Consider the following 24,321-nt stretch of genomic DNA (forward strand, 5'->3'; position numbering starts at 1 on the left):
GAAACGTACCAACTGTATGGTACTAAACTTAAGGTGGTAGAAAATGAAAAAGACCTGGGAGTAATTGTGCAGTCAGATATGAAGTTTTCTCAGCAATGCAGACAGGCTGCCAGGGCAGGTCACGGGGTTTTGTCAATGATATATAGGAATTTTGCTAGCAGGGAAAAGGAGGTGATTGTCCCTCTGTATAAGGCAACGGTCAGGCCACACCTTGAGTACTGTGTACAGGTTCGGAGGCCTCAGTTTTAGGAAGGATATAGATTTGCTTGAGCATGTACAGAGAAGAGCAACAAGATTGGTGAGGGGAATGAAGGGATCCTCTTACCAAGAGAGGCTTAAGTTCTGCAAATTGCAGAGGCTGGAGACTAGGCACCTGCGAGGTGATCTAACTGAGGTGTATAAGGCCCTGAATGGGTTGAGCCTGCTCAATACTGCTGGGATTCTTCCTCTTGCTGAGATTACAAACCTGAGGGGCATAAATATCAAATGTCAGTAAGGCAGTTGCAGAATAGATGCATGGAGATTTGCCTTTAGCTAGTGGTAGTTGATTGCTGGAACAAACTTCTATCTTTCGTGGAAGCCTTAAATCATTATTTATTTAAGCTATCAAATTCTACAACAACAGATGGAAGTCTGTTCCAGCAATTAACCACCCGCTGGCTAAAAGCAAATTTCCACACATTTATTCTTCAACTGTCTTTCCTCAATTTGAATTTATGCCATCTCAGGTTCATAATATGAGCAAGCAGAAGAATCCCATCAGAATTCAGCACGTTCAACCCATTCAAGGCCTTATACACCTCAATCAGATCATCTTGTAGGTACCTAGTCTCCAGCTGCTGCAATTTGCAGAACTTAAACCTTTCTTGTTAAGGGATCTCTCGTTCCCCTCACCAATCTTGCCGCCCTTCTCTGTACATGCTCAAAGAACTCTTCTTCTTCCTAAAATGAGGCCTCCAGACCTGTACACAGTACTAAAGGCATGAACTGACCCTTGCCTTATACAGAGGGACAATCACCTCCTTTTCCCCTACTAGCAAAGTTCTTGTATATCATTGATAATACCTCATGACCTGCCCTGGCAGCCTGTCTGCATTGCTGAGAAAACTTCATATCTGACCGCACAATTACTCCCAGGTCTTTTTCATTTTCTACCACCCAAAGTGTAGTACCACACAGTTGGTAGATTCCTCTAGGGTTACTTCTACCCATATGCAGTACTTTGCATTTGTCAACATTAAACTTCAGTTGCCACTTCTCAGCCAATCTGCCCAAATTTTTTAGATCCTGTTGGTAGCACACTGTCATTAACAACCCTGCCAACCTTTGTATTATCTGCAAACTGCATTAAGGTACATCAAACGTTAAGCCTGATATACCTTCATCAATATCACTGATAAATATACAAAACAACAGTAGGCCCAATGCCAAACCCTGGGGGACTCCACTAATAACATTAGTCCACGAAGAGCAGTGTCCATTGATTACCACTCTGTCTTCTCCCACTCAGCCACCCTTTTATCTATTGTAGCAACTTACCCTTTATACCAGGGGTGGGCAACTTTTTTCGTCAGCGGGCCGAATGAAATTTTCGTATCACGATGTGGGCCGAATGAAATTTTCGCATCATGATGCAGGCCGGAATAGATTGAACGATTTAATAAAAAAAATCAGAACCTAAAAAATGTTATATTACTTGAATTACCAAATTATTAATGTATTTTTAAAAAAAATATCTGAATGTCCAATTATCATTGAAAATGCGGCATTCGGCATCAATTTTTCTTTTTTTTTTAATTGGCTCATTTTATGAGCTATAAATTATATTAAATTAAAAATTGTAATAATTAGAAAAGGCATAAAACATAAAATATCTCGCACCAATATTATTTTTTTCAATAAGAAGTCAAACCCAAAGGAACTTCATTCGATTGATGCTACAATAATAATTAGGAAATAACTCTTTGACGCTGCGTAGAATCACTTGGTTACTGTTGTACTGGCCGCGATTCCCGATTGAACCGAATTAAGCCGAACGTTTACGGCGAGTGTAGTCAGGTATGGATTTTCTATATTTATGCATTTACCGATGGGGCCGGATTCAACATCGTCGCGGGCCGGATGTGGCCCGCGGGCCGAGTGTTGCCCACCCCTGCTTTATACCTTACTGAACCAAAGCTTGCTTTCTTGCATCATATGCCTCTGCTAATGCAAACTCAGAAGAGGTCCCTATTGACTGGAGATATCCCATATATATCCAAAATTCACAACAGGGGATCAAAGGGAGGTGAATGATTACAAACAGATTAACCTAAATGCTGTACCAGAAAAAATAATGGAATCACTGGTTAAAGAAGTAATGCAGGAACATCTAGACAAGAATACAGTTATACTGCAGTCACAACATGGATTTGTTAAGGGCTGGTCTTATCTAACCAATCTGATTGGTTACTGTGACACAGTAACAAAGAAACTGGATTCAAAAATTAATTTTGTGATCATACACTTGATTTTGAGGAAACCTTTTGATACTTGCTCATAAAAGTTTCTGTACGAATTGGAGCAGTATGGCATTTTGTGAAAGTTGCTGCTATTAGATAAATGGATGGTTGAGCAGGAGAAGACAGAGACTGGTTATCAATGGGCACTGCTCTTATTGAACTAATATGGATAGTTGAGCAAAAGAAGACAGACTGTTATCAACGGGCCCTGCTCTTCTTGAACTAATTTCATTAGCAGAGTCCCTCGGGGTTCTGTCGTGGGGCCATTGTTTTCTATATTTATTAATGATACTGATGAAGGTATACTAGGTTTAATGTCTAAGTTGGCAAGGTGGTCATTCACAGCAAATGCAACAAAGTCTAGACAAAATAGACAAGTGGGCTGAGAGTAATAATTAGAGTTTAATATTGACAAATGTATGGTATTTCATATGGGGAACAGCAATCCCAGATTAACTTACCAGCTGTGTAGTATCACACTCAGGGCAATGGAGAATGAACAAGATTTGTGGGTAATTGTACAATCAGATAAGTGTTTCGAGCAGTGGAGACAAGCTACCACTACAGCCCATGCCGTTTTTATCACTGATATAAAGAGCAGAGGTAAGGACATGATTATCCCTCCCTCTGAATAAGGCAATAGTAAGGCCACATCTTTAATACCATATACAGGTCTGGAAGCCTTATTTTAGAAAGGATGTGAATCTTTTGGAACAGTACAAAGAAGAGTAACAAGATTGGTGAATGGAGTAAAAGTGCACTCTTACCAAGGAAGTCTTCAGTTTTGCAAACTGCAGCAGCATGTGGAGACTAGACACCTGCAAAGTGATCTGATTAATGTGTTTAAGGCCTTGAATGGACTGAGTAACTCAATGCTGATGGAATTCTTCCTCTTGCTCAAACTACACAACGGGGTATAAATTCAATTTGAAAAATGATAGTTGCATGTTGGATGTGGGGAAATTTGCTTTCAGTCAGGTGGTGGGTGATTGTTAGAATAAATTGGGTGGTTTGAATGAATTCGAAGAAGAACTAGGCAAACTACTAGATGTAAGGAGAGGTGAACCAGAAGTGTTGACTCCCTTCCCTCACTCCCCTTTTGGTTTATGCTATATAAGCTTTCTTTCTTGCATCAATTGTAACTAATAATAATAATAATTAGAAGAGATGGGAGTTTACGCTATACAATCAGCTCCAACATGTTCCCTAGAGCCACAAAGGGGTATACAGAGTCTCTGATATATTGTCTGGATGTGGCCATATGTTTGACACTTAAAACAGTAAATGGGATTCAGAATTTAGGGCCAAATTTTACATTTGAAATAACCAGCTTCAACTGTAAACTGGAGGACTAGCATGCTGAAAGTCAAAATAACAGATGAAGTTGGGATGCGGCTGCTTTTTTTTTTTTTTTTTAATCATCATTCTTCATTCTTTTATTATTATTGCATCTAGGTGCCTGGGTTAGTTCTTCAGAGACATTAAGCAAGTTCCATTCACTGATAACACATAATCCTTTACACATAATCAGGATGTGTTTGACCCAACTTCAAAGACCCAGCAATAGATTCCAGATATTTATGTATTTTTGAGGGGGGGGTAAAATTATAAGAACTGGTGCACAGTCTTGCTTGCACATTTCTCAGTCTTTTAGGCTTTGAAGTGTCATGGTAGTTTTCAGCATCAGAATAGTTAGATGCATGTGAGCAGAAAGGTCTGAAGATCCATAGTGCTTCTTTTAACCCTGGGACTAAAAGGAGAAACACAGACGCCTCTTTAGAAGAGCCCTAGCTCTTTAGCCCAAGTTTCTAACCCTACGATGGGGTCACTCTTCATTCTAAGTGTTGTTCTGTACATCTGGAGGGGATTGTTATTGTTGTTATTTGGTTTTTAGGAGCATTGACAACTAAGGCCATATTGCTCCGGGAATATGTGATGGTCATTCCCTGACCTTTCTGCATCCTCCGTATTTGGTGGTGACGGGCTCGAACCCTGGTCTAATCAAGAAGCGTGTGCTAAGCACTGCTGCTCCTTCCCACCTGGCTACGGAGGCACCACATCTGGAGGGGAGGCACGAGTATTACTTGGTGTGACCAAGAGACAATTAGCATGGCTTAGTAATTGAACTATAAAAAAAATAAATAAATAAAATAAGCAAAAGTAACTAACATGTGGGTGAAAAGGTTTGGAGATCCAATGTGCTCCTTTTAACCCTGGGATTAAAAATGTAAACCTGTTTTAAAAGAGCCCTGGCTCTTCAACCCAAGCTTCTAGCCCTGCCATGGGGGGCATTCTGCAGTCCACCAAGTGTTCTCCTGTACACCTGGAGAGGAGGCAGGAGTGACTAAGTTCTCCTGGTGTGACCAAGTAATAATTAGCATGACTTAGTAATTGAATTATGAAAAAAAAAAAAAAAAAAAGTATCTATCCTTCCTTGCTCTCTTCAGATAATTTTAAGGAGTAAAAGAACTATTAATTAATCAGCCTAGAAAATCACAATTCAAACACAGAGAGATCCATTAGTCGCAAACTGCTTGTCACCTGGGGCCATTACACACAGATCTTTTTATTCAATTTTATTTAAAGAAATTAAATCTTCTGATCCAAGTATTTTCTCATGGTGTAACAGTGAAATTATTCTTGTAGGGAGAAAATCCTTTATTCCACCTTAAAATCTCATCCTTTATCTAAACCTTGTTTTTTCAATTAATATGCAAAGGTTGTTCATGATAAGAATGTTGCATATTGCAATTGGCTTGCATCCAAATCTCCAAGTTCATTTTCAGCCTACCTACCTACCTACACTAGAGGCTGAAAATGAATTGTATAGATTATTAATTCAAACTTGATAAACTCACAATAATTGTATTTATTGTTCAAAACTTTATTTTAAAAACTGTTCAAAACTTTATTTTAAAAACTAATATATTCAAATATAAAAAAAAGTTACTTTTCAGATCAATTCACTGCAAAAAGGCAATTAATAGCTTCATTTTAACTATATTTAGCATATTCATTAATAATACACTATATTATGAAAATATTGTCATAAAATGTCAAAAAAAAAGTCATAAAATGACAAGGAACGTAATTTTTAAAAAAAAAGTGTTTTTTTGTAGTCATTTTCATATACAATTCTCATTAAGGGCTGCTTAAACTCAAAGGGTTGCTTAAAAAGAAGAGTAACAGACGTTTGGAGAAGAAACCTTGCCCATTGCAATAGCAAAATTTTGCACAATTTTTGCTGGGAATTTTCAGTATTTTTCTAAGGTAAGGAACTACAGTAAACCCATTATTTTTAACAGACTATATGAGAGTGAGAATTGTCTGTTAAATCCAACTGTTCATTAAGCTCCAAAGAAATATATCCACTGACATTGTAAGGACATTACGAAAGAGTGCTGTAACAATGCCATACTACGGAATAAAAAAACATTAAATGTTGTAATACTACATTTGACTACACTTACCAGTTATGTGGAGTAGAAGAGCTTAAAATTTTGCTATGTCATATAGTGGCAGTGGAAACTCTGAAGCTTTGTCAGAAACTGAAAAGCTCTTGTATACCTTTACTGGAGGTTCCGATAACACTCTACTTGTATAAAAGAGGCAGAGCAGGCTGATGGAAAATTAATAAAATTCTGGCACCCCCAGCACTCTCTATGATATGAATCTTGTAGAGAGCAGACAACACATGAATTTTTGCTTTGCTTAGTTTTTTTCAAAACAACCAGAAATGTAAACAACTTAAATACAGCATTTCAGCAAGTTATTTCAATGGTCATATATGTGAACAAAATGTTTCATATAAATATTTTGGCTTTCTACATGATTATCTGATACTGTATTAATAAATGAAAGCAAAGCCAACCTCATTAACCATGAGCTATATTTGTTTTATTGTTAATTAAAATACTTTAACTAATGACCATCAGATTGAAGTAGTCATGTCCATTATTTCTGATGCCCATAAAATTGAAGTCTCTTAAGTTTATTATATATACATTTGAATTATTTTTTATATTTGAACAAGAGGCAGAAGCAGAGCACAAATTTCTTTGAAGACGATAACTGGTTTTCAATAAATTATTGACCATTAGATATTCAGTCTCCAGTGGTAAGTGCCCCCCCTCCCAACCAAACCCAGTCAACCAAAGTACAGTCGATTCCGGTTAATTGGGACACATCGGGACTAGTGCATTTTGGCCCGATTAAGCGGCTGCCCCAATTATCCGAAGTTCCACGTAAAAAAAGTTAAAAATACAATGGACCCCTGCTTTACAATTGGTTCACTGTACAATCAAATCACATTACGATAAAGTACTGTTCACTGTATGATGTGCAGTAAGTGCCAGTCATTGTGATCATGTTTGTGAATTGAATTTTAATTCTATTAAACAGCGATTCTAATTAGCGAAAATAGGAGGAATATTATCCACAGCTATAAAAGTAAAGATATATTAAGCACAAACTTACCCTTTGTTACCTTACCAATTAAAAAATTAAATGATACGTGAAAATCGGAAGAATATATGTAATAATCGGAATAATTAATACGTACTGTAATATGTACATACTAACTAGTTGACATTTCTGTTCACTGACATTTGTGGGTGGGAGTTAAAATGTAAAACCGTAAAATGATAAAGAATCATTGACAAAGAACACGGCACACACAAATTGCAAGTAACAAGATACGCGCAAGTGAGAACAGAGTAACAATTTTACGAAGCTTTAAAAATAGGAATGATGAGAAGATTCTGAAAATTAATTTTTTTATATGATTGAAGATTTTATGGAAGTGTAAGCACGTTTCGCCATAATAACCCACAGAATTCCAGCTGTCGGTAGTATTGCAAATTCAATAAGATCGAGTTTACTATTCATTTATGATAGATTGCACTAACAGAAAAGCCCAATAAACAGGTGACTGCTAATTTTTTTTATTGTTTTATGGCTGTGACCTCCATAAATCCAACCAAACCACGTTGTAAGGTCGGAGAAAATGGTAGGGTAATCTCCAGTACTGTGGTCTCCTGCCCCAATTAAACAGCATGTTGTCCCAATTAAGCGAAGTAAATCCTGGCTATTTTCTCGATTGGATTCTGTTTTTTTAAGATTTGCCCAAAATAAACGGCTACCCCAGTTAACCAGTGGCCCAAATAACCGGAATCCACTGCATTACCAACTTTGAAGCACAAATATTTTTGTCCATATTTCTCTGAGAGCTACAATTCAAATATCAAAATCCATGGGCTGGTCACCCTGACCTAGTTACTGACTTCACTCTCCAAAACAAATATGTCAATTTACTATTAAAACATAAAGGCATTTTTCAAGTGATGTAAAACATTATGCACAAGAAATTTAAGTACAAAATAAACTTTAGAATTCTAAACAGAAGCAGTCTATTTTACAGTAGTAGGGTATTCCATATTTTATTATACTATTTGTAAACTCCTTCAAAATTATAATTTAACTTGGAGAAATTATATAAGTTTAAAGTACTGTCCTGCCCCTGTATGTGTTTCTGCAACCAGTAGGATTTTAACTGGTTAGTTAATGCAATGGTCTTAATGCTTACACAGAACAAACATCACTATATAATTTCTTTGAGGCCATATAGCATTAGTTATGTTATAAATTTTAAGTTCCAACTTCATATACTGCATAAGAGCTTAAATCAAACAACTTTTTTACAACTGCTTTATCTTGCTATTAGAGGCCACCTGCTATCTGATGAGGAACCAAGCTATTTAAAACGGACAATTAACTTTTGGTGAGGCCATTTCTTTGAATGTACTGCAATATCAGGACAATTCAAAAAGGCAAAATTTGTTCTGCTGTCGGCATTACGACTGCTACATTAGCTATGTAGTTTAAATCTTGGTGGCTCTAAAAACATATGAAGGGGAAAGATAGTCCTCCAAACTTCTCAAAAAATCCTTTTCAGTTTCATAAGTTTTAAATTAAATTTTTAAAAAGTAGCACTTTTATCCGAAGATGAACACAGTATTAAGCATATCTGAATATGATATTCAGAAAATATATTGGGAATTTTTTCAAATTCCATGCTGAATAATAGTGGGCATATCGGTCTGTGCTTTCCTAGTTACTTCTGAAAGTTATAATATGCTTAATAATCTTAAAAAAAATTATATTAATCAAAGTCTTACCTCATACAGGACATTATAAGTAGAAAGTGTTACATGGTCTGAGTGAAGTAAAAGTCTTTCAGTTAGTAGCATATACAAGTTGTGAGGACTCATTACGTCATGCTTTCGCCTAAAATTTGTGCAAATTAAATCATTACACACTTTTGGAAAATCATTTACAAAATTATGTTAACTATGGATTAGCATTAGAGTAATAACACTACTCTGCATTTTGGAAAAAAATTCACATTTTTTTATTTTTTTATTTTTAGGACGAATCATTTCTAAATTGTTTTCCAATGCTGATTTCAAAAATTACTTTCGTTTGTTTCCCATCATGTCAGATTTCTTCAAAAATCACAAAAGAAAATTTGATTTTTCACATATTTTTATTAATTTTGGCAGAATTTGTGCACTGAAATTATAACAGAATGCTACTTTTACCATACTTTTATACTTAAATATATGTCAAAAATGCTATTAAAAATGGAAGTGTGGTAAAAAGTACACTAAATACTCACCTCTCATTTTAAAAACTGATCTATGATTAAGTCAAATTTTCATTTCTGATTTTATTGCAGATCTCAGGCGCCTCCATAGCCAGGTGGGAAGGAGCAGCAGTGCGTAGCACACGCTTCTTGATTAGACCGGGGTTCGAGCCCGTCACCACCAAATACAGAGGATGTGGAAAGGTCAGGGAATGACCACCGCATATCCCGGAGCAATATGGCCTTAGTTGCTAATGCTCCTAAAAACCAAATAACAAACAAACATAACTAACAACATTGCAGATCTTCCTATTTTACAGTCCCTTTTCAGCATCCAGCAATGATCAGCCATCATTTTGACAATTCCACCTCCCATATCTTTAAAGTCCTGGTGAAACCTGTCACTCTGTTCTTCACTAACACTCCTAGATTTTCTGGGAAGTAGTCAATGTGCGAGCATAAAAAAATGTACCTTGACATGTTGCAAAGCAGCTTATTGAAGTTCGCTAACATATTTTCCTATAGTCTGGATCCTTGTTGTTCCCTAAGAAGTTCTTGACAACAGATCTGAAGTTAATTCATGCTTTTTCTCATTTATTCATAGTTCTCTCAAAATCTCAGTCTATCATCAGTTTGCAAATTTGGGGTCCAACAAAAAATCTTGTTTTAGCTTTTCTTGGGTTGATTGATGGGAAGATTGATGGGAATTCAGTTCAAAGAAAGTTGAAGCAGGGACTTTTCTAAGGTAAAGCTGCCACAAATTGTTTCATCAAACCTGATTTGATGTGCAAAAATGGAAAGAGGACAGTTTTAGGACATAGTTACAGGAAACTTTTTGTTGCCTGTAACATAGTTACAGGCAACAAAATGCCCCCTCTTTCCCCAGACATTGACATCCTTGTCTGAATGACCCCCCCTCTCACAAAAAGCAAGGCATTGTTGTGTAGCCAGATTGCTGTCCAAGTAACATGACTATCACTTTAAAGTCAGCACAGACCAACCATGTTCTTCATACTTAATATTTGTGAACTTCTCATATGTTCTCATAATAAGTTCTGGTATGTTTCTTTCAAATGCACAGAGTGAGCAACTGGAATTGACCCATATTTATTTCCACTGTGAGGCACTTTTGATACTCCTCTTTGAAGAGTCAGTAAAAAGTCTCCACTATGCAGGAGTGTAACTAATTGCTAAATTGTACTTTAAGTCATTTATATTATTGCAAAAAAATGACAGAATAGTTCTCAGAAAAGTAGGGGACTAGTTCTCATTTTCTGTGTCTGTACCATGAGAAAAACATTCCATGTGCTAGAAAAATTGACTTAAGTCTAGAACCAAGGAGTTCTGCGCCCATGACCACCAAATATGGAGGATGCAGAAAGGTCAGGGAATGACCACCACATATCCCCAGAGTAATATGGCCTTAGTTGCTAATGCTCCCAAACAACAAAGAGAAGAAGTTCTGCAGATTCCCTTGGTAAATTTAAAGCTCTTACCAGATCACTGAGTTCACACTGTGAAACCAGTTGGGGGCTTGACCCAATCTGCAGGCATTTAGACTTCAGTTTCATCTTCAAGCTTCACTTTCAGCATTGCCCACTTGGCAGGTTATCTCCATGTTTTTTTTTTTTTTTTTTTTATGTAAACCCCAAACACGAGAGGTATTAGAACCTATAGTACTTAGTACCATGCTTGGGTTGGAGGTTGAGAAGACGAAAGAAGATATTTGTTCACATTGGACTTGAACTTCTGAAGACTGTAATTTTCAGGAAATACGTCTGAAGGAAGGTTGTTCCAGAAAACGGCAGTTGAATGAATAAACGAGAAAGATGAAAGTTGGTTCTGTGAGTTTGAAGTTGGACAGTAAATGGGTGTTGGCTGGTGGCGGCACGTGTTCGGACTGTTTTGAAAGACAGAGCGGGAATTATAGAGGCCAATTCAGAAGAACAGTACCCACGGAAGTATCTGTAGAAGAGGCATGCAGCAGAAACAGTAAGTCTATGAGACAGCAAGTAGAGAGACTCTGTTAGAGATGAATCATTAATTAACCTAAGTGCACTCTTCTGAATGGAATTAAGAAGCCTGAGAGAGGTTTTGGGGGCACCACCACAGATGTGGGAACAATATTCCATGCCAGGGCAGATTTGCGATTTATACAGAATGAGCAGCTGTTTGGAAGAAAAGTAACACCGAGAGCGAAAGAGAAAACCAAGTTTTTTAGATGCAGAGGAAGCAATATTTGTAATGTGCTTGTCCCAAGAGAGATTAGAAGTCAGGGTAATCCCCAAAAGAGATATATCATTTTGCCTAGAAATCGGAGTGTCACTAAAGGTAAGCATAGGAGCAGAAGAATCCTTTTTGCGAGATATAAGACAAGACTGAGTTTTAGAAGGACTGAAATCAACTAAGTTGTCTTTGCCATACTGGAGAATTACCTGAAGATTGGCATTTAAGGAATTGGTAGCAGATTTCGAGAAGTTGAAGCTGATTGAACAGGGCAGGGTTTCTCAAAAGAGAAAGTGGAATGCAATGTGCTATCATCGGCAAAACTATGGATAGGATTTCCAGTCAATAGAAGAAGGTCATTAATATACAAGAGGAAAAGAGTCAGGGAAAGAACTGCACCTTGGGGGACACCAGCATTAGTGGAGAAGTTAGAAGACAGAGAGCCATCTACCATCACCCTCAGTGAGCGATCAGAGAGAAAACTGGATAACCAATTACTAAAAACAGTTGGCAAACCATAAGATGGAAGCTTGTTTAGAAGACCTTTATGCCAAACATGATCGAAAGCCTTTGAGATGTCAAGAGCAACTACTTGTGTTTCACCGAACCTTTCCATTGAATTAGTCCATAAATGGGTAACATAAACCAGAACATCACCAGTGGATCGACACTGACGGAATCCATACTGGCGATCGTTGACAGGAAAGAAGATTTCTAGGCAGTTTAAGAGTTGGCGGTTAATTGATTTCTCCATTACTTTAGAAAGAGTAGAAGTAATTGCAATGGGATGATAATTGGATGGGAGGGATTTGTCACCCTTTTTAGGAACTGGCTGGATATGAGCAAATTTCCAAGCAGAAGAAAAAACACCTTTGGAATAAGAAAGTGAAAAAAGGCGGCAAAGAATAGGAGTAAGTTCAGGAGCACAAGTTTTGAGAACAAGTGGAGAAATACCATCAGGACCTGGAGCTTTCTTAACGTCAAGATTCTTCAAAATCCTTCTGACATCCTTTTGACGGAAGACCACAGGAGGCATTGAATGGAGCATGTTGGGAATGGTGGGAGGTGTTTTACCAAGATCATTAATACATGAGTTGGAAGGGATGCTAGCAGGTCAGCTTTATCCTTGCTGAAGTGACAACAGAACCGCCTGGTTTGGACAGAGGTGGGAGCAGAGATGGGCAAAAGTTGCGGCCAATAGCTATGGCAAGAGACCAGAATGCTCGGCTACTATTAGGGCAAGAAGTAAGTTTTCTACTCTTAGCCTGTTCAAACTCTAGTTTGGACTGATTAATAACTGCTTTACAATTGTTGCGAGCTTTGGTGTAGGCAGAAAATGAAACTGAAGAATCAGAAACAAGCCAATTATGATATGCAACATTCTTCTCTTGAACAGCCTTAGCACATTTATTGGAAAACCAAGGTTTAGATAAAGGACGAGATTTTAAAGTGGAGCCTGGGATAAAGGATTCCATTTCTGCAAGAATAATTTCACTGACACGATCTGAGCAAATGTTGACATCAGAGGTTTTGAAACAGTAATCCATCCAAGGAAAAGAAAAGAAATTTCGCAGTTCATCCCAATTTGCATTCTTGTAACGCCAAACAACACGAGGTTGGGAATAGCCATGAGATAAAGGCTCCATTGGAGAAGAGACAATCACCAAATTGTGATCTGAAGTGCCTAAAGGACCTCTCACTTCGACCATGTACTTAGAAGGGTTGTTTGTGAGAAAAAGATCAAGTGTGTTGGCTGTATGATTAGGATTGTCCGGTATTCTTGTAGGTAAATGAACAATCTGTGCAAGGTCATTAGTAATTGGAAAAGCCTCAGCATCTCGACCAGCTGGGTCGGTGTGACTAGAAAACGGAAGCCAGCTGGAGTTGTGAACATTAAAATCACCAAGGAAAATTAACTCACTGTTAGGAAAGTTGGACTGGAGAAACTCAAGTTGCAAAGAGAGAAAGTCAAAAAGCTCCAAGTGATTAGTGGAGTTGGGAGAACGGTAGAGACAACAGATGAATTTTATAGAATGAGGTAGAGAGATTTTAAGCCAGAGAAGATCAAAGAGAGTAGATTCCAAACTGCCAAGTCTCTGACAGGGAATATCAGAAAGGACATATGCACAAGTACCACCTTTGAGGCAAAAGGAATCATACAGCGAATAATTTGGACATCTGAGATGAGCAGTAGTTGAATCAGCTGATAACTGAGATTCTGTCAGAAAAAGTACATGGGGTTTTGCAGAGTCCAAGTGGAAATCGGCATCATTAAGATTAGAATTGAGACCATGTATATTTGTGAAATGAATTAGGAAGTGCTTGGGAGGTTTAGATCTTTTCGCAGATAAGCTTGCTCTATTAGTTTGACATGTGGGACTGGTGTAATGAGATGGAATATTAGGATACACAATGCCCTTTTTACTCTTTGCATTGTATCCTTCCACATTAACTAATCAAAAGTAACAGTTATCACAGTGGTTTGTGGCTCCTGCCAAATCATGGTAATTGCAAATGGCATAGACTTCTTTTTACCATTTTTCCACAATCTGAATGCTTCAATACAGGTTCAGCAAACTTTATGTGGAGTCCATTGTTTATCTTGGTCACTGAGTTTTACTCCAAAATAAACACAATACACATTTTTTTACAAATCAAATTCTGTAATACCTTTTCTTTGCTTTAGGGCTACATAACTTCCAACAATATAACAAAATAAGATCGGATTGTTCAAACACTTGCGTGAAGGCATTTTACTCACTTTTCAGCACAAATTCAACATAACTTCAAAAATAACTTGAGCTCGCACTGATAAACACTGCTGCAGCATTGCCAACATATCAAGATTTAGTTTACGAATTGAATTTCCATCATTTACTCCTAACAATGCATTCAATAATCCAACTCATGACATCGACTTAAGTGATTTGTGAAAAAATAGTACTTGATAGGAAAAAAACGAATAACATTTCTGAAATGGACGTGAAAAACTGAGTTGAAAACAGCTATTAGTTTACAAACATAGAAACCATGCAGAGTGGTGATTTTGGGGTAGTTAAATGAAATAAACAATATTAATTTTATTTACAGTACTAATTTTAATACACACATGGCAATAAAGTTCCAGACTGGTGCTGTTGCGATAAGGTTCGATGAGTTTGAAAATAAATGGAAGTAGCATGTTGTAGTTTAAACTTCCTCCAATAGATGGTGGTATAGAGATGTGAAGCAGGCTGACATGTTGCAAGTAATAACCAATTTCATTAGTAGCATTAATGTTCCAAGTCACGATTTTGCAGCAGAGCAACAACCAAAAATCAAGTTTTGTTTTAAACTGGAAAAATCTGAAACAGAAACGTACAAAATATTAAAAACTGTTTATGGTGAAAAAATGTTAAGTCATATCAGTGTGTTTGAATGGCATAAGTGGTTCAAAGATGGCCATGACAATGTTCGTGATGATCCAAGAAGCGGTCATCCATAAACTTCTCAAAATGAAAGAGTTACAAAAGTTTGAGAAATTGTGGCAAAAGATCATTGTTTGCCCCTCAAAACGATGTCCGAATAGTCAGACATGAATAAGACGATTCGTCAAATTCTGCATGAAGATTTAGGGAAAAGGAGAGTCTGTGCAAAATTTTTGCCACACAGCCTCACGGATGAGCAGAGGGGGCAAAGAGTGTCATCGTGGTAAGACTTTTTACAGAGTTGTCAAGACAATCCTAATTGTCCCTACTGTATTATCACTGGAGATGAGTGCTTCATCCAGGGATAAAGGTGGGAGCAAGCAGTGGCCTTCAAAATTATTGAGGCCCCAAAATATTTTTATAGAAGTCCAGGATCAAGAAGATGGTAACCATGTTTTTGACAATCAGGGTATGACTCACAAATAAGTTGTACCTGAAGAGGAGCGTCATGCCCTGAAGTGCATTTCCCAGGTGAGAACAAAATTTCAAGAGAAGGGCAGCGCTTCTTGTTGCACGACAATGTCCCCGCCCATTCTGCACTTGCTGTGAAGACATTTGTCACATAATATGAAATTGTACAGATCAACAACCCACCCTATTCTCAATCCACTCAATCTAGCACCAGTAGACTTCTTCCTCTTTCCAAAGGTGATACTTTTCCTCAAAGGAAAGAGATTTCAGGATGATGACAACAGAAAAAAGAAAAGGGGGGAAAAGGGGAAGAAAAAATGTAACTGCCAAACTGAATACCATCACTTTGGACACGTTTGCTAACTCTTTCAGAAACTTTTAGAATGGTGTAATAAGTGCAGTTAATCACATGTGATTACTTTTAATAAAAATAAAACTCTTTTTGAGATCCTTCATTTTGTGTTCTTTTTATTGCACAAATCTGGGAACTTTACTGTCACACATCGCATATACATAAACAAATAAACTGTAAAATGTCACACCTAATACAAGCAGAAAACAACGCGATTATGATAATGCCAAGATAAATTTACCTAATTATTATTATCTCCCTCCTTCAATTTATTTACGTATTTTCATAACCCCTTCCCCAATTCTTCTAATTGAACTTGTAGTGTGTCTCCCTCACAGATAAACTCCGATTGCTAATGTTTTTATTACAGTGAATATGATACTAATTAATGGTGTGAATATGCATGTACAAGCATGTATGCAGGCAAATTTGGCATATCACTAAGAATGTAAATATGTATGTAAACAAATTGTGTGTTTTTCCTTGCTTAACTGTTTTTCCATTTAATTTTATTGTACATCTAAAGAAGGGAATCCATAAACAAGCAGAAAACCTAGTATTTTAAGTGTACGTCTGCTCGTAATAGTCAGAATAGAATGGAGGGGCAGCATAATTCTGACTCCTGCTGAAATCATACACATGGCCATAGCCACCACATAAGGAATAGTATGCTACTAAAATTATGTTATACCCGAGGCTAATAATCATAAATCAGTGGGATATGAGGATATTGTCCTTCCATAAAACACTGCCATTCATTAGGTGATGCTTTATGAAGAATGGACTTGAGTGAACCATAAAAGAGGGCAGTTCAACTACTCCAGTAAGTAAAAATAATGGAGCCAACAATCAACAAAACCACTGTCACTAGGTGCACATTTTAATATAACACTGATGCCACCTTCAATGACACACTGGATGTGTGTGTATTATGCATACTAATTTGCATTACTAACTACAAATGCAACATGTTTGAGATGGAGTCAGCACAATGAATACCAAGATTGTTGACTCCAGAGCAAAACACAGGTGCATGTGGCAATCTGCTTAAGCTGAAAAGAATGATCACTGAAGGTGGAGCTCACTTCCTGAAAAAATAATCATAAGTGTGGATAAATTTAGTTGCAACAGGTCTTACCCACACTGGTAAGACTTCATGCAACCATAATATTTTCAAAAACAAGCAGAAGGGGTTTGACCTTCCTTGCACCTTGTTTGTCTTCAGTGTCTCCAGACAAAAAATAGAATAGAAAAAATAAATATAGGGGAAATACATGTTTATTCTGTTCAAGACTGTAGTTCTTGGAAGGAATGATTGGTTTAATCTAGCACACTTTTAGGTGAAACATGCACCTTTTCTAGACAGTGTACACTGAAAGTACAGAATTCATGGGATACCTGATTCCTTGGCAACGCAACACTGTAACCCCTCTCGCTAGTGGATGAACACACAGTTTGGCAGGTATATGGGTACACTGGGGATCACTGCATTCACATAGACAGTAATTCAATTTCAGTATGGATAAACATCGTGAGTTAACAGACTTTGAAAGAGGAATAATATTGGGTGCCGGGCGCATGAGTCACTCTATCTCAGAGGTGGTACAGAAACTGCACTATCCCCATTCAACAGTATCAAGAGTGTATCAGGAATACACAATTTCCAGAATAACATCTCATCATGGACAGCACTGTGGGTCGACAAAGGTGGTGGATGAACATGGCCGTCGACATATGTCTCACATTGTTTCAGTCAACCAGAGAGCGACAGTGGCACATAAATTCAATAACTTGTATTTTCTTATCTAGTTCTTTCCCCCCCCATCCTCTCAGCTAGTGCAGAAGAAGCTTGTGACTTCCTTGCACCATATGGCTGTTACTATCTCATCTCTGCAAATTCTTACAAATAATACTACAAGAAGTCTAAAATAGGTGAATGAATAACAGTTATAAAATTAAACTTAGCCATTTGTTTTTAAGACTGCTAAAAGAAATATTTGCAGAAATAAGTTGACTCTGATTTTTAGATTTTTATACTTGTGTGTGCTGTCTTAATAGTGGCGATACTGTAATGTTGGTTATAAGTCTTGGTACAAATGCAATCATAATTTTGGTTTTTTTTGCTTTTCTGGCTAAGGTCACTGGATTCACGACTGTCTTTTTAACATAAATTCTATATTCTCCTTTTGCATTAGCATTACTAGAGGCATATGATGCAGTAGTAGTAGTAGTAGTAGTGGCACATGATGCAAGAAAGCAAGTGTAGGAGCTTATGCAGCATCAGCCAAAAAAAAAAAAAAAAAAAAAAAAAATCACACCATTCCCTCCAATTGCCTGTCCAGTTCCTCCTTAAATTTATTTAACCTATCAACTTCCACAACGACAGATGGAAGTTTGTTCCAGCAATTAACCACCTGCTGGCTAAAGGCAAATTTCCGCACATCTATTCTACATCTGTCCTTTCTTAATTTGAACTTATGTCCCCGTAGGTTGGTAATCTGAACAAGTGGAAGGATCCCATCAGAATTCAGCGTGCTCAACCCATTCAAGGCCTTATAGACCTCAATCAGATCACCGCGCAGGTGCCTAGTCTCCAGCCACTGCAATTTGCAGAACTTAAGCCTCTCTTGGTAAGAGAATCCCTTCATTCCCTCACCAATCGTGTTGCTCTTCTCTGTACACGCTCAAGCAAATCTACATCCTTCCTAAAATGAGGCCTCCAGACCTGTACGCAGTACTCAAGGCGTGGCCTGACCATTGCCTTATACAGAGGGACAATCACCTCCTTTTCCCTGCTAGCAAAATTCCTATATATCATTGACAAAACCCCATGACCCGCCCTAGCAGCCTGTCTGCACTGCTCAGAAAACTTCATATCTGACTGCACAATTACTCCCAGGTCTTTTTCATTTTCTACCACCTTAAGTGTAGTACCACACAGTTGGTACGTTTCTCTGGGGTTACTTCTACCCATATGCAGTACTTTGCATTTGTCAAGGTTGAACTTCAGTTGCCACTTCTTAGCCCATCTGCCCAAATTATCTAGATCCTGTTGCAGTAGCACACTGCCATTACTGTCATTAACAACCCTGCCAACCTTTGTGTCATCTGCAAACTTCAACATTAAGCCTGATATACCTTCATCAATATCATTGATAAATACACAAAACAACAGTGGACCCAACACCGAACCCTGTGGGACTCCACTAATAACATTAGTGAACGAAGAGCAGCACCCATTGATTACCACCCTCTGTCTTCTCCCACTTAACCATCCTTTTATCCATTGTAGCAACTTACCCTTAATACCATTCTGCTCCAATTTGTACAGTAGTCTTCCATGCGCAACAGTGTCAAAAGCTTTCCTGAAATCCAAGTATATGATATCAAAATTATTTTTTGCATCCAGTTCCTTTGTGACCACATCATAATAACCAATCAAATTTGTCAGACAAGACTTTCCCTTAACAAACCCATGCCGTGTTTGAATTATTGCTGCAGTCTTGTCTAGATGATCCTGCAATGCATCTTTAACCAGCGACTCCATTATTTTACCCGGAACAGAAGTTAAACTAACTGGTCTGTAATTACTCGTGTCACCCTTCGATCCACCTTTGTGAATTGGGGACACATTTGCACATCTCCAGTCCGTGGGAACCTCCCCTGAGTCCAAGGATGCTCTCATAATTATGGCTAAGGGTTTGCTTAGTTGCTTTGCCGCCTCCTTTAAAATAACTGGATAGATCCCATCCACCCCAGGTGCCTTTCTTATGTTTAACTTCAACAATTTCTCCTCCACTTTGCTCTCAGTTATTACAAAATCATTAAGCACACTGCTACAATTTGATAACCTTCTTCCATTTTCAAATTGTAATAATTCCTCACGTGTGAATGTAGATGCAAAATACTCATTCAGTTTGTTTGCTATCTGAGCAGGATCATCAACAGTCGAACCATCGATGTCAAGTGGACCAATCATATTCATCCCCTTCCTTTTAGAGTTTATATAAGTAAAGAAATCCTTGCTGTTTTTCTTAGCATCTTTTGCCAAAGATTTCTCGTAATCCGCCTTCGCCTGCCGAACCTCCTTTGTGACCTGATTACAGACTAGCTTATATCTGCCACAGGCTTCTGCGTCACCTGATAATTTATATGCATCCCATGCATTTTTCTTCTCTGTTACGAGTCTCATTAGTTTATTTGATAACCATTTAGGCCTAAACCTTGAACGATATTTCTTAATCGGTATATAAAGTCTAGTAGCTTCCACGATTAATTCTTTGAATGCTTCCCACTTAGAATTTACTGTTTGTAACATCGTCAGTTGATCCCACTGTACAGAATTTAAAAACTGTCTGAGACCACTGTACTCCCCTTTACGGAAGCAAAAACCCTTTCCTTTACCCCTGACGGTAGTTACCTCTTTGAGTAAATCCCACTTCAGCACACTGTGATCACTGCCACCTAGTGGTTCCTTTATCTGCAAATTCTTAATACACGAATGATCACTGCTGATAACCAGATCAAGAGTGTTACTTTCTCTGATTGCCTCTCGAACATGCTGCTGCAGTAATATGCCTCTACTAATGCTAATGCATCAGCCAAAAAACCTTCCAATTTCAACCATCCATTCACTCCAAAAGTTTGTCTAGTTCAGCCTTGAATTTATTTAAGCTGTCAGCTTCCACAATGTTGACAGCTTAAATAATTTTATTTGGTAATGTAGTTGTCTTGCTTAATAAGGGCACTAAAATTATAGGGTGACTGGAAAGCCACTCTATATTCTGAAAGCTGTGTTACTTGATTAATGCATAAGAGCCATCACTGATTGTGCATTTAGTAGAGAATATTATGCCATTCAGTGCAATGCTTCTCCTTTCTTCTTTCATTTGATATAATGACTGGCAAATAAACTGAAAAAATGTAACAGCACAAATTACTGAAAGTTATGAAATGCTACAGCAGCAGCTGTGCATCAATGGTGGTACATGAAATATGAAATGCTAGCACAGCAGCAGCTGTACACCAAAATGCAAAAAAAAAAAAAAAAAAGGTCTACAAACCACTGAAGGATACCAGGGATTACAAAAAATTAGTGACAACAGGTTCATTGTGGTAAATGAAATGGAAGGCCATCCTCACACATGCTTATAGAAAAGGGAACTGAAGAGCAATCAGGAAAACAACAAAAAAAAAAAAAAAAACTCCACATGGCAATGTGGGTGTGTCAGAAAGCAAAACCAAGTACTGTGCTGTGCTGTACTGTACAGAAGGAATGGTGAAGACCTTGGAACCTACACTAGTCTACAACAGAAGTCTAGAGTTGGCAGAAGGCATGCCTGCACGAATATACGGGCATTGCACGACCAGCCTGCCCTTTTATAACAAACTGTTATACTTAATTTCTTTTGGGAGGATTTAACCACAGACATAACAGCTATTAATCTGGCCTACACTATCCTAAGAAAACAGCTGGAAAAAAAAAAAAAAAAAAAAAGCCAGAGTCATCCAAAAGTTTGTTATGCAGAGTGATTTTTGATAGTTATTGGACTTTTCATTTCACATGATATGATGAATGGTCCAAGAAAAAGCAGCAATTTCTCATTATGCAGGATAAGCCCATCTCATTTTTCCATTTCTGCATGCGACTGGCTAGATATTATTTTTATCAACAGATGGATAATCAAACATGAGACAGAGTGGCCAGCTAGGGGGCCCCAATTTCATCAAGTAGACTTCTTGTGAAGCTTAGCAAATGTAGCTGTTTACAGCAAAAACTGATACCTGTTGAAGATTTGCAGGACACTCTCTGTGAAGTAGTTAGGTATGTTTCCCAAGACTACTTTCACAATCTGTCGATAACAGCCATCCCCATTACGCAAGGCTTTTGAAAATGGTGATGGACGTTTGAAATATGACACAGTTCACACCAAATGGCATTAAATTACCTAAAAAATGCCAAATGAAGGATTACTTGACACTATATACTAATCAAGTACTGCAACTTTAAAAACAGGGACTGATTTTCAATCATTCTGTGTATCTATCCCCTAGTGAAGGATCCTGTCTAGTTGAATTAATGGGATTTTTGAGTGATAAATTCCCTATATCTTTGATTTTAGGCCTGATAGAATCTGTTCTTTGAAAAGTACTGAAATATTGTATTTTAAAATTATTTGCTTTCTTTTGGGGGATATTTCTGGAAATCATCTTATAAAAAAAAAAAATGTGGAAGTCATGCCTGTTGTAAAAGTACAGAGAACACAGGTCAGGGAAACTCACAAATATATCTGTATAAGGGAGGGGACAGAAGAAGGGGTGAATTGACAAATAAGGAATATCTTAACAATTTGTATAATTCACCACATTTAAAATCTAAACTAGACTTCCATATTTATAATTTAAATGATACATGGGCCCAGCAGTCAAAAGGATCTACAAAAGTGTTTCACCACATTGCTGACTACTTGGAACTGTAAAAATAAGTGACATTTGTTGTTCTCTGGCTAGACAGATAACTCTCGCTATCTCCATGGATAAACGGGATGGAAATACGGGCATTTATTTTTGGTAATTTGACCTTTGATTGCTATTATAAAATTATAACAAATACTACTAGACTTGTTAGTAGTATTTGCTATAATTTTATTCATGACATTCAGTGGACAGCTGGCTATGGGTTTTCTATAAACAGGTTTTTTTACATGGCATATAAAAATGGAGAGATTTCTGGTTAACAAGATGTCTAAAAATGGAACCTAAGAACTTTCATCTCAAAATTAACGTACCAATGGAGGTGCTGAGATTCTTGAGAAGTTTTCGAGGCTGAACATCATATGGTTCTAGAAGCACAGAATGCTAATGATGCATCAACTCCAAAAGTTGGAGTAAAGTGGGACCCCCTCTATGAATTTGAATTCCAAATTAGCAATGAAAGCTGTGATGAGTGGAGGGGACAGAAAATTACAAATACTGTAATCTGATCTTTGCTTACAGAGGTTGATGAATTTGAGAGGAAACTACTCTATGGAAAGGAAAATAAAATCCATAAATCTAAGGCTTGTTTTATGTATGATAAGGTCTCATCATCCAGAATTGCACTTCCTCCAGTACCCATTCATTACAATAAAGTTGACTGTACAATATTGAATGGATACTGAAGGAATGCAATTCCAGCAGATTCTGTACCATTGGATTAGACAAATCTAAAAGAAAAAAATAAAAATTAAATGCATAAAATAACATAATTTAAAAAAAAATAATAAAATATAATAAAATCCTGCCCCTAGAAAAATCAGAGATCAGCCACTCCTGCTTGTGAAGGGACCAGCCAAAAAAAAAAAAAAATCCAACCATCTAGTAAGATTTAACCAGTAGCCATTACTACATAGCCTAATCAGGAAGTTACAAACTGGAGTTCAATCAGAAGTCTATTTAGGGGAATATGAACAAAGAGCATGGAGTAAGATAGAGATTTATATAATGAAATTTCAAGTAGACATAGCCAGGATTAAATCAGGAGAATAGAGGAAAATCAAGAGACCAGATAATGCCAGAAGTGGAGAGAAATGCACATTTAGTAAACTATGGCAGGTTCTGCGTGAAGCAGAATAATTCATAAACGTCAACCAATGACAGGTTCTGCCCAAGGTAGGTTATAACTTCTAAAACACTGTTTTGATTTGTAGAGTAAATATCCTAACAGTAGGGGTACTAGTTATCTAATGCAGTCTGTTAATTCGTATGTAAAGTCTTGGAAGGTTTTAAGTTTCCTTATTTGTAATTAAATTGTGTTCATTTCAAGGAGAAAAGTGATGAGATAATTGACACTGGATGCCAAAGGACCTGGTAGATTGTATAAAAATAAATCAAAATAAATAAAATTTGAAGAAAAATTAAAATCAAAAGCAGTAAGAAAACCTTTGGCTATAATTATGAGAGCATCTCTGGATTCACAGAAAGACCTTATGAAATGGAGATGTGCGAATGCATCACCAATTCACAAAAGGGGGCAGAAAAGGGTGAAGTGAATAATTAAACACCTGTAAGCTTGACTTCTATTCAGGGAAAATAACGGCATCACTGATTAAAGCAATTATAACTGCATTCCTGTCAGGATCATCTTGACACGAATGCAGCTATATGCCAATCAATCACAGCACGTGTTAAGTGGACACCTTGACTGACCAACCCGATGAACTATTATGACGTAGTAACAAAGGAATTGAATAATTTTGACATCGTATACTTGGATTTTGTTTCTACTTTTTCTCAAGAAAATGCTGTAAAAATGAGAGTAGTGTGGCATAAGGGTCATGGCTACTACTGATAAAGGGATGGTTGAGTGGCAGAAGGCAGTAATTATAAATGGGCACTGCACTTCTTGAACTACAGTTATTAGTGGAGTCCCTCAGGGTTCAGTGCTGAACCATTTGCTGTTTTCAATTTATTAACAATAAGTGGAGGAGAAATTGTTAAAGTTAAACATAAGAAAGGCACCTGGGGTGGATGGGATCAATCCAGTTATATTAAAGGAGGCAGCACAGAAAGTAAGCAGGCCCTTAGCCATAATTATGAGGGCATCCTTGGCCTATCCAGTCTGCAGGGACCCCATATATCTGCTGGATATGTGCAAATGTATACCCAATTCACAAGGGGGGGGGATCAAAAGGTAACAAGAATAATTACAGACTATTAGATTAATTTCTGTTCCGGGGAAAA

General features: G+C 37.4%; 1 protein-coding gene across 1 annotated transcript in view; it reads right to left on the bottom strand.

Annotated features, from left to right (window-relative positions):
• rg (A kinase anchor protein rugose) overlaps positions 1-24,321 on the bottom strand; it is a 1,582,765-nt gene that overhangs the window by 1,149,381 nt on the left and 409,063 nt on the right. The window contains exon 23 of the mRNA XM_090384432.1: positions 8,678-8,786. Coding sequence (XP_090240558.1) covers positions 8,678-8,786 — 109 coding nt within the window. The remainder of the gene's footprint in view (positions 1-8,677; positions 8,787-24,321) is intronic.

This window comes from Mastigoproctus giganteus, chromosome 11 (genome assembly GCF_048544385.1).
Source record: "Mastigoproctus giganteus isolate SK-2022 chromosome 11, ASM4854438v1, whole genome shotgun sequence".
Taxonomy (NCBI): domain Eukaryota; kingdom Metazoa; phylum Arthropoda; class Arachnida; order Uropygi; family Thelyphonidae; genus Mastigoproctus; species Mastigoproctus giganteus.